Below are 12,184 nucleotides of genomic sequence, written 5' to 3' on the forward strand. Positions count from 1 at the left end.
TTTTTGCATAAGACAGAAGCAGTCATCACTTGAACTCAACATGAAACTTTCTTGAGTACATCAAACTGAGAGCACAATCAACTGCCAAAAAAATGCCCTATTCAATAAGACACGTGGTATGTAGTGTAGTTGCCAAAGCTTATCTTCAAGCATTTCAGGACCACTTGTAAAATGAAAATACATCATTTACAACTATATCAACTGATCCATCCAGTTTGAGTCATTTCAATTTTTCTCCTATAATGCCAAAAATCATGGTATACATGGTCCAATGAACTATGTCGAGTGATCGTCAACGTGAGATTGAGATGCAGTGCGTCTCCCGGGCGATTTGACATTCAATGACCCCATTTTCTTGCAAATTGCTCAAAAGTTGAACAGATGCGATTCATCTTTCTAAAGCAGCGAAGCCACTTGCATCATTTTTAGGCCTATGATATAATTGATTCCGGCAGACTCCCTTTTGAGGAGAGGACACGGTCAATCTTCATTGCTCTTCACTTTTCAAGATTTCTGATAGTTGGGACTGAAAGGTGAGGGCAATCCTTTGGCATGTTGGCTTTCCATTTCAAGGAGCATCAGTGATTTCTGCCTCTGGTATCGGTTTCTCTTACCGGCAAGCGCTGTAAAAGAAATTTTGGTGAGAATGAAAGTAATGGTCAACAGGAAATCCAATTTTGTGCAGGACTGCATAAAATATTAATAAAGAGCTCAGTGTGGATTTCGTTTTGGAATTGTGGAAATGGTAATCATCAAATTTTTAGGAGCAATAGTTGGTGTTAATTCGCTGTTGCGGAAAAAGGCCAACTAAAACCCAGGATATAAAAACCTTCTTGATTATAGTGAACTGCAGCACCGGTCTGAACCTGATAGTGAGGCATATCAAAACATTAACCTTATTTGTGCAGGTAAGGAGCGTTTAAAGATCATACTCACACATCAGCTCTTGAGGTAAACCAAAGTCATAGTCACTGCGTCTTCTTCTGATGCAGAAAACCAATAGCACCACTAGTAGCACGATGAACGTAACAGCACATGATAGGCCAATGGCAATTTTAGCACCGGAAGATAATCCACCATTTTCCCAAAGAAGAGAACAGGCAGGCAAAGATGGTGCTCCACATAGCGCTTTATTACCAGAGATGCTGAGAGGAAGAGAGATTAGAGTGATAGGATTAAGCTCAGAACCAAGTGAATTAATAACAAATAATTTAGAAGAAAATGAGGGTAAGCAAGATTCTGATCTTCGTAAATATTGTGATAGCCAAATTTGAGTAGTTAATGCTCAGGCTACCTTGCCATGCCCTGAATCAGTGAAATCAGGTCCTAGCAGACATCTCTAACTGTTATTATACCACGTCTATCCTATTTCTTTTTTCCCTACAAAGATTCCTTGAGAGCAGCGCAACAAAGTACATCCATTCACAACGTGCAGCATAAGCTCTCATCAAGTTTCACAAGTAGAAATCATATTTATTGACTCAAGCTGCAAGTTTAGCTTAGTGGAGGACGCTGGAACCCGAATATGAAAGTATGCCAGTGAAAAAGCCTCAATGTATAATTTTTCAATGAGAACTTGTCCAAGGAGGCTGCACTTAAGGCTTCTAAAGGTGATGCTAGCCATTCAAATTCAAAACTTGCGCAGCAAGTGGGAACAAAAATCAGAAGGTGATAGCTTTAGGAGAAATCAAGGTTTATGTTGAAAAAAAGTCGAGAATGAATATATCAAAAGCTTCAGGAGCATATTCCATCTCAAAATTGCAGTTATTTCCTCATCGCCTAAACCAGACTGTAAGCAGATAGACCATGAAGATCCGAGACATAAAATATCATAACTCACTTTCATCTAGGAAGTAGATTACTTAGAACATGAGGGAAAGTCAAGTCTTTTAGACTCCAAAAACAAATATGACTCATCCATTGGAATAAAATTTAGACTTAATCAAGATCCACTATTGCGGCAGCATGCACTATCTTTCCATGAACACTTTGTTCACACCCCATTTCCCAATCCATGGGCCCCAACCCCAATCTCAAGCGCTTGTTCATACATGCACCAAGAAAAGGAAGAAAAAGGGAAGGCAAAAGTAAAGGATGAAAACCAACCATTTTGGAAGATCAAGAAGAGCAACAGTTCCTTAAGAAGACAGCAGATCCAGAGCAAAATTTTACAGGTCACTTAGAGAGAGAAGATTTAAAGAAACTGAGATAAAAAGCCTTTTGATTAGTGTAAGGTTAGATACACAGAGGGCTCATCATCACAATGATTTGAACCAATGTCACAGCATAACAATCGGAATACAAAATTATTGCATAAGCTGTACAATGTTACAATTAAAAGAAGATATAAGCACATGGGACGATGACTGCACTCTTACAGAAGCAGACGAGAACACTAGCATAGCACTTTCAATTCATAGTAAGATAGCCATTCATTAAACAAAATCAAGAAAATGTAAGACTTCAAAGTGAGGATAACCTACTCTATAGATCCTCCATGGACACCAATTGAATAGAGTCCCTCTGGGACCTGCCCTTCCAATAAGTTATCGTTCAATAGCCTAGAACAGAGAGAGAGAAGAAAATTAGGATTTGACAGATTAAAGGGCAATGCTCAGACTATCTGTCACACACAATAAAAGTAGGATGCATGATATATCATATGATATGGAACCACTGGAGACAAAGTACTTACACAAGTTGCATATTTGAAGAAGCTAGACTGTCTGGTATAAAGCCAGTGAGCTGATTGCCTGACAAATCCCTAAATATAACAATGTTAAACAGGAGAATTTAGAAAAGAATACCATGGTGTTGGTAGCAGTAGTATCAATCAAAGGTATAACCTAGAGAAACATTATTTTTGAAAGAGGGGGGAAACATATTCAGCTGAGGAGATTGGTTGTCTATCTAATATGCTCCAACTCCACACAACTAGCATAACAAATATCCATTACACTTTAAAGATAATATTAAATGAAACTCAAAATATCAATCTACTCAAATAAAATGAACATGAGAAATGAAAAGGCAACATATAACATTTTGCTTTTAGTCTACCAGTGCAACCCAGACATGATCAGAAGAGAATAAAAAAATCTGCAAGTTCAACTCCTTCATGGATGGTCACTTCTATAATTAAAGTAAGCAAAGAAGATTAACATTTCAAGACTCATTTTGAACTTAGCTTCATTAATACAAAATGCCGCCAAAGAACCGGTCGAGCATAAGCCAATAACCAAAAAATTCATGATTTACCCATCAGACGTGACGAGCAATTTCTGATACTTACAGTCGTGCAAGAGCATTTTCCCCAAGTCCAGATGGAATAGTACCCCGTAAAGAATTTGAGCTTAAATTCCTGATGATGTGGGAGGTTAAACAAGAGTAAGCACAACAGGGGTAAAAATTTCAAAAGTGATAATTATAGAATATTTCCAGAGATCGGATTTTACCAATATATAATTTCACTACTCCATCAACGAAGAACAGATTTGAAACAGAAAAGGCTAGACTATGTCGGCTAACTTTTACCTCCGCATTGGAGCCAATAAAAAAAGAAATGTAAAAGAGAAATGGACAGTCCACCTTCAAACATCTATACCAGAAATGGACATGCATTTACGAATGTAGAGACCAACAAAAAGGTGAAAAGCTCGAATTACCATCTAAACCATTTTCATGGGAAGAATGAGTGAGCACCAATTACAAACCACTAAAATCATGACTACTATAAACAGTTGGATAGAAATTGGACAAGTTTAGGGCCATAAAACGCTATTAGTGAATAAGAGTTGAGTTCTCTATATAAAACCTATAGGTGAACCAAGCATAAGCTTCAAGAGTCTTTTAGCAGCAATTCTACTGAACCAACTTAAAGGGCAGAACTCAGCAGTGCTATTTCTCCTGAAAACCATCAAGGCAAAACAGTGACATTAATTGAAGGCCAAGAGCCGATCTTGTCCAGGGGTTATGATCAGATCCAGGTCCTCAACCTTGACTAGAGGGAACAGAAGCAAAATGGTTGGTACAATGACTTATGCTAGATGGAAGCAGTAACATAAGGGAGAGAAAGTTCTTATCAAAGGCAGAGCAACAAAGACAGCATAGCACATTCGAATGACCTAATCCTCCTTTATGATGACAGAGGAAAATAAAAAAGGACTGGAATTGTGGTTGCAACTTTCCACATGTGGCGGCATAGCTCATTCGAATGACCTAATCCTCCTTTATAATGACAGAGGAAAATATAAAAGGACTGGAATTGTGATTGCAACTTTTCAGATGAAGTAGCAGAGAATGTCAAGAAGAAATAGTGCTGGAGCTTTTCCATTACCTAAAATCCTGGAGATCATAAAAGGAAACTAGAAGCAGAAAGGAGATACTTACAAGCTTACCAAGTTTGACAGAAGATTTATCTGGTCACTTAAGTAACCTTTCAAGCCTTGACTCCCAAGATCTCTGAAATACCAGTAAAATAGCTGATTTTAATATAAGCCACATATTTAAAGCCTGGTATTGAGTATATCAACGATTTATTTGTTTTTTTTTGGTAAAGAACGATTGATTTGTTTATATCCTTAAAGAACGAGAAACAACACTCTACTAAATTTTCTCTGCCATTAAAGAAAACTCGGGGCCAATACCGTTCAAGATATGGGGATCTTGTACTTTCCAGTTTCCTTCTCATAATCTGGTGTATTATGTGAACTTAAGAGTGACAGACACTGCTTGCGCTGCATAGATCATGGAAACTAATAAAAAACTGAATATCTGGTAATGAGATTTCCTATATCCTGTGGAAGCATACTTCCAAATTTAATGTCATTGTTCTTCACTTAAATGCAGTTCCAGACTATAGTGTGTTGCTTCAGGCATGTGACCTGGCAGGATATCGAAGGTACTCTTGTGAACACAAAACTAGGAGGTTTCCCTGGCTACAAGAAGTTGAATACATTTATCCACGTAGTTGCCTCTTCCAATGCATTTAGTATATGTGGCTAGGTATGAAACATGAAAAAGTAAAACTGCTCACATTTCATATATTACAAGGGAAGTCTTATCCTTGTTGGGATGACATGTAACTCCCTCCCAAGCATCCCAACTGGTAGGAGCACAAGGGTCACCGTTCCAACCCATCCTCTCGGGAACACCAAATGACTCTTTCAATGCTCTCATAGCAGCCACTGGAAGAAAAAAGAAGATCGATCAGTTTCTCTTGCATACTCTATCTGCCACAGCAAGCTAATAATCAGGATTCACATTTCACGCCAGATGCTTCTTATGGAAATAATAAGTATATGAATGATGCCTGGCTCATCCTTAATTATTCAAGACATCCATAACTGGATTAGGTTTTGTTGAGGACGTTCCTTCTATCCTAGAACCTGGAAGTGTCAACATTGCTACCACAGCTCTGCACCCGAGATGGAAAAAAAGCATGCCATTGAGCTTACTGCATACTATGTTTGGTCACCATCCCCGTGCACAGAATCTGCCTACTGCTGTGAGAAATTTGGAGATTTTCAGGAGCAAATTCAGCTTCCCTTTTGCTGAATGATGAACAGTCGATCAAATACCTATCCTACACCAGTGTCCTTATTGATTCCAAAAAAATTGAAAAAACAAGAGAGCACCCAAAAAATTATTTTTATGAAATTTCTCCGGCGTGCCAAACTTTGATGATCAGGAGCAACTCACAAATCCACCCATAAAATATATTGGGCAATCAAATGACAGATGAAATTTAATTCTACGATAAGCGGCAATGCCCATACCTTGCTCGGAATCAGTGGAAAGATCAACAGGAACCAGTGCATAATTCTCCAGCCCACTAATCAAGGGTACTCCTACAACTGGCTCTAGCGTCACACTCAAAGTCGTACTGCTCAAGTTCTTCACTGTGCAATGCCAATCGTACGCGGCGAAAAGCCCGACCTCCTTATATATGTCGACCCTAGTCAAGTTGACCTCATTCACCTTCACATCAAAGACCCTCTGCCCAGCTCCGCTCACTTTGGATTCAATCTCCGCGAAATGTAGCCACAACAAGTAATCCATCTTCGCGTCGACCTCCAATTCGTAACCCAAAGACCCTTCCCTTGCCATTATAGCCGTCTGATATAACTTCATCGGGAAATAATTCGGTTGCTGATTAGCCCCTGCAATAGTACTGTTCGTGGAGATGACGACGGCATTGTTCTGCGAGTCGGGCGATCGGAAATCATGGTCCGACTGCCACGAACGGCCGAAATAATCGGTGTCATTGCTGAACCCGGGGCCCCATTGTCCCGAACCGCAGTCCAGGCGTCCGTAATTGACCAGAATGAAGCCGACCCCGATCGAGGCCGCATCGTAGGACAGCGGATCGACCTGAACCAAGGAGAGCGATCCGACGACGGGCGCGTCGGTGGCGATGCTGTAGAAACAGATTTCGGCCTCGCGGTCGGGGACGAAGGCGAGGAGATCGGAGTAGGCGCCGAGGCGGGCGACGTGCTCGGGCCAGGGGGAGCGCCAGCTGAAGACGAGGGTGCCCTGGACGGAGGCGTCGAAGCTCGGGGGGTGGGAGCGGCCGTCGTAGTCGTCGTAGACGGTGAAGGCGCGGACGTAGTAGCGGCCGGAGGGGAGGCCGGGGACGGCGTAGCAGTTCTTCTTGCCGGAGGAGAGCGGGGGGAAGGAGCGGAGGGTCTTCTCGGGGGGGTAGCTGAAGAGGAGGGGCTGGGAGACGACGGCGGGGGAGCCGCTTCCGGAGAAGAAGCGGTCGGAGAGCCAGGCGGTGCCGAAGGCGTCGGTGGAGTTGGCGGCGGAGCCGCAGTCGATGTGGAAGGAGACGTGGCCTGCGCAAGGAAGAAGAAGGAGAATAAGAATGAGTCGAGAACAGTGGGGGGTGTCGTGCTGTGCTGTGCTGTGCTGTGCGGGTGAAATGGGGAAGAGAGAGCTTGCCATTACCGTACGGATAGGAGGAGGAGGAGGAGGCGAGGAGGGGGAGGAGGAGGGGGAGGAGGAGGGAGGAGAGGAGGGTTTTGGACGCCATTGAAGGGAGGGGAGGGGAGGGGAGGGGGAGGAGGAGGAGAGGAAGACTGCACGGAGGAGGCTGGAGTGAAAGTTGAAAAAGTGGAGGGAAAAAGTGGAGGCGAGGAAGGAAGGAAGGAAGGAGAAGAGGGCGAGATTGGCGGTGATGAAAGGAGAGAGAGAGAGAGAGAGAGAGAGACTGGGGGTCGTTAGAACGCGACAAGTATGATTGGTGGAAGCACGCCCCTGCTTCTCTCTGCTTTCATAAGTGGGGTCGACGAGCTCGGTTTCCTTTTTCTAAGTCAAGCTTAATACCACGAAAAAACTTAAATTAGTATAAATTTATTTCGAACTAATTTTTATTTCAAATCAGTACACTCACAACAAATTTGAAAATTAATGGAGGGTAAATTTATCACGAATCTACCAGTTGAGGATTTTTTATGGTCAAAAAATTAGTGTGGAGTAAATTGATCACAAATGTACCGATTTAGGATTTTTTGTGATCAAAAAATTAGTCTGTTATAAATTTATCGCAAGTGTACTAATTTAGGATTTTTTCGCGATATTAACCCAAAGAATTAGGTTTAAAAAGTTAGAAATAAGACTCCTTTGTTCCGTTCAAGTTCAACGCGTTATTCATAGCACTTCCAGATGAAAATGACCGTCCCAACTCCTCGAAAAGTCAGAACGGATGGGGGAAACTTTGAAGATCCTCCAAGATCCCGGGCCCAACCGTTCAGATGAAATAGATTAATTTCTCGCATTTGGATAATTGAAATAACCGTAAAAGAAAAAATTCTGAGTAACTATTACTTTTACATCTTTCGGCTGTGGTTTTTTTTAGTGGTATATCTAAATGTTGACACGCTGAATCGTGCGCGATTTTTTCACAGTCATCTGGAATTCGAGTGATACCTTAGAAAGAAAATTTATTCTATAAGACCGGTAAATTTCCATGGGGGAGCGCTCTATGCCGGCAGCGCATGTCATACGGACCAGTATTAAAGTTGTGTTCATATGCTTCTCACTAATTGCAAAAAAGAAAGAGAAAGGAAGAAAGAAAGAAGGGGATTTAATTAAAGAAAAATATTTAAAGAGATGCAATGTAGACATAATTTGTAATAACGGGGAATATTAATATATATATATATATATATATATATGAGAGAAAAGGTGGAGGTAGAGAGGGGTGGGTTCATATCTACGTGCGAGGCATGACGTGAACACGGCGTGACCTCTCCCTCTCTCTCTCCGTCTCTCTCGCTCCCACACCAACAAGGTCAAGCCCTGCAAGTGGCAACATAAGAATTTCTTCATTAAAGAAATAAGTGGCTTTTGGCATGTTCTGCCGTTGTGGTTGGTGGGGCGGGGGGGAGGGAAAGTAAACGGGTTAGGTCCGTGTTCTCGTCCGCGACATGCGCAACTGTGGCAAATTCCTGGTCGAACACATCAGCGGATAATCGAAGGATCTTCGACAGGAGCGTTCGATCGTGAAGCGCGAGTCTCGGTTGAGACTTTGATAGCGGGCGAATTGCTCGGGATAGAAATCAATCTCAGCATGTTTACACTTCGAAAAGTACGGAACTCCCGTGGAAGTGGGGGAATGCATCGCTTGATGCCCTTGGTGGGGGTGTTTTTGGAAATTTCGGGACGTTTGAATGCTTTAGCTGTGAGGTGGATTCTAGCTAAGGTATCCATGCGTCGCTCGAGCTATTGTCTGCCTTAATCCGTTCTTCTATAATAAGCCTCGCAATTTCATCCTTTGGCGTACGTGTAGAAGCTTTCTCGGGAGGTCACTCATCCCAATAGTACTTTCACTTGAGCACGCTTTCAATGCTGAGTGTTGTCATTAATTCAAAAGGGTGCCTCCTCCTATGCGTTAATTCCATTTTCGCATATACAATCCAAAAACGCTTTATTCGGTTTAGTGTGCAATTCCGTTCGTTCTTGTCCCATTTTCCATCCTTGAAAGCTTGTCGAGAGAAGCTCCCTGTCCAGTCCTCTCGTCAAGGCGATCACTCCCCGCCATCAACGGATATATTTAAATATTAAATCACTAATTAATAGAACCGATAATAGAATGGAGCCCAGGGGGACCAAACCCTTCACAGTTCACACCTATGAGCTCAAGGACCCTGGATGAAGCACTCACGAATGTTAATATATTTAAATATTAAATCACGTATCAATCTATTAAACTTTTAAATAAGTTAGAAAGCGGTCCTCTAACATTTCACAACAAAGACTCTTACATTCATTTCTCCCACTCCCCTTTGTTTTGGGATTTAGAGAGTTTATCCAATAGCTGTTCCTAAAGATGTCTTCACGCCACTTCTATTGGTAGGAGACTAGCGAGTATAAGGTGAAGGCTTTTAAGGGATGACACCCCAGCAAGCACGGGCTTAACACGACAACCTAGCAAATAAGCCTATCAAACGGGTGGATTAGGTAGGACAAAATATTGGTCCAATCAATGCAAATTTAGCGACCCATATCCGATCCAACCCGGGCTTCTATTCTTAGCGATTTCGCTCCTTAAATTGTTGCCTTTGAAAAATGGGTGACTCTGTGGATCGGTTCGCTAAGTCGATAGCTGAGCTTGGGTACTCAAGTCAGACTGCGGGCTAGGACTTCTTGTAAAACATAAGCAACGTAGAGACATAGGTGAGCACAGCACTGACGGGCTAGAATACCTACATGAACGGATTGAATGGTCGGTTCAACCTGAGAACCAGACTAGTTGAATCTATTAAGGATTGGTCTGAACTGGTTCCCGAGTAGAACCCACGATATTGGCCTTGGGAATCGAGCACCGCATGGTCATGGGCCGGCTTTAGATTCGAACAACAGTGTGAATAATCTAATGCTACTAAAAAGAAAAAGAGAATCCTTCAACGACGACAGCAACCACCCATTGAACAAAATCGGAAGCCGACCCAGTTTGGTCCGATTACCTAGTTGAACCGGACCCAAAGCTCACCCCCGAATGTCATCATCTCACCGCCCCATTGCCGCTACCTCAATGTCGGTCAAATTTTAGTATATTTAAATAAATCTGAAAAAGAAAAGTAATAAAATCAATGCTGCATACCCTTGCTTGCCTTAAAGCGACAAGCATACAAGAAACAAATAAGAAGGAAGATGAAAAGGATATGTAGATGCAATCGACCCAGCCACAGAACAACGTGCAATCATCCAAATCCTCAAAAACCTCCAAGCCCTTTAGCTCCTCCTCCAACCCATCTTGTCGTATTTGACCTCTCTCATCTTAAATAGCTTCAATTTCTTCTCCAGTTCATCCTCTCTGTCGGCCCGACAACACTCCCAATCCAAGCTACAAGCAATTCTTGCCCGACACCCCCTCAAATACAAACTCTGCGACCTCCGCCTGGCCACCAACAACTTCCTCTTTGGCCGCCTCACCTCCTCCTTGCGCTACGCCCTTCTCAGCCAGAGGACGTTGTCCTCTAGCACTGCCTAGTGTGGTCCCTCGACCTGCCCTAGCTCCACGATGGCCTCTCTGCCATCACCGGGAGCTAGCACGGTAGCATAATCAAGCTCCTGGGTGTCTCAATTTCTGAGAAATTCATCTACTTGGTCTACGAGTTCGTCCGCAACAACGTCAACAGCTCGAGCATCACTGTGACGGAGCCATCGCTTAACGCCAAGATTTGCCCCTTCGGGACCACCGAATTGGGTGACGAGGCAGCGGCCCCGAGCCGGAGGAGGAGGAGAGCAGCTGTGATCCTGCAGGCAGCTGGAAGTTGAGGAGGAGGAGCAGAGGGAGAGGGCACCATGCATGGGAGAGCTATATGGGCCGAAAGTGGGTTCTGATTATGTGGTAAAAAAAATGGGCTTGAAATGGCTATTTTTCCAACTCATGTAGATCAAGGCTCGATTTGGGAACTGCTTTCCCGAGGGACTTTTGGCCCTTGGACAAAGGCAAATACCACTCAGACAAAATTTTTGGAGAGCTTTGGGAAGATGAAATTATATTTCCAAAAGACCTTTAACCCAAGGCAGATCTTAAGGTGCTTCGAGCTTCAAGTACTCTCGGAATGCAGATAAATTTTTTTCTTTTCAATTTTACTCTATTTGAACTTTCATAATTCCCAAAATGTCCCTACCTCACACGACATCACCAATGAGGGTTCATGTTGTCGGCGAGCCCCTTGTGAGACTTCGGCGAGGCACAATCTAGCTGTTGGCGAGCCAAATATGGCGATGGTCACTTGAGGTCGCCCGACCTCAAGTGAGGCTGCCGGCAACTAGATTTGGCCTTGTCGGAGTCTCGACGACCGCTGAGTCATTCGCCGGTTTTGAGTTTTTATTTTTTAAAATGCAAAAATGCTTTAAAATGTGTGAAAACACCATTTAAATCAAAAGTTATTTCCCAATGCACTTTTAAATTACAATTTACCAAACACTACTTTCATTTCAAAAATCCCCTTTAACCTAAAGGTCTTTGTATTTTTCCAAAGACTTTCTCAAAAGCCAAACCAAACGCACGCTTAAACATTTCTTGGACCAATTTGAACCCGTTTCGAACATTTTAACCAACCCACTTATAAACTAGTCCATTTCTATCCCCCCCCCAAAAAAAAACTAGTCCATTGCCCATCAAAAATGAGTTTGTTTGGTCAAACAGTTTTTTTTCTGGTAAAAAAAATGAGTTAAGTAATGAGTTTGGGACCATTTTGACACCTATACTAGCAACTTAAGTTTTTAGACAAGTTGGTTGTAGTTCAAATAATCACACACTTCTAAGGGTAAATTAAAATTATAGAAACCATGACTAAAAACTAAAATTATTGACATAGATTAAATTATTCTCATGGTGAGTTTGATAACGACATTTAAGGCCTGCTTGATAATCCCAATTAAACACTGCAAATTAAAAAGTCAGCACTTAATGATATTAAGCATATTTGATAGTTATATTTAGTAAACTCAATTAAGTAAAATTATACTTAATCTAATAAGGAAGTAAGTGGTTACCTTATTCGTTCAATAGAAAAAAATTAATGATAATTAGAATCTTGCCAATTACATCGCTAAATATCATTGATTCTAATTCCATGTTTGGAAAGAAATTAATATCATTCAATGATCCATTTTAGTTGTCATTCAGCCACTTTATTTCCATTTTCAACGTTCAAGATTTTCTTGT

At 42.1% G+C, this 12,184-nt stretch overlaps 1 protein-coding gene across 1 annotated transcript; it reads right to left on the reverse strand.

Moving 5' to 3' along the window:
- Window positions 1-7,048, reverse strand: LOC115689809 (receptor-like protein 4). Its single transcript, XM_030615965.2, has 9 exons — window positions 6,949-7,048; window positions 5,778-6,836; window positions 5,036-5,186; window positions 4,390-4,461; window positions 3,293-3,361; window positions 2,696-2,764; window positions 2,484-2,561; window positions 937-1,145; window positions 1-623 (listed from the first exon to the last, which is right to left on the reverse strand). The coding sequence occupies exons 1-9, from the start codon at window positions 7,031-7,033 to the stop codon at window positions 505-507; spliced, it is 1,911 nt and encodes a 636-aa protein (XP_030471825.1). The 5' UTR covers window positions 7,034-7,048; the 3' UTR covers window positions 1-504.
- Window positions 7,049-12,184: the final 5,136 nt, after the last annotated feature.

Source organism: Syzygium oleosum, unplaced genomic scaffold (genome assembly GCF_021117445.2).
Source record: "Syzygium oleosum isolate NSW1041296 unplaced genomic scaffold, Sole_v2.1 Sole_v2.03, whole genome shotgun sequence".
Lineage (NCBI taxonomy): Eukaryota > Viridiplantae > Streptophyta > Magnoliopsida > Myrtales > Myrtaceae > Syzygium > Syzygium oleosum.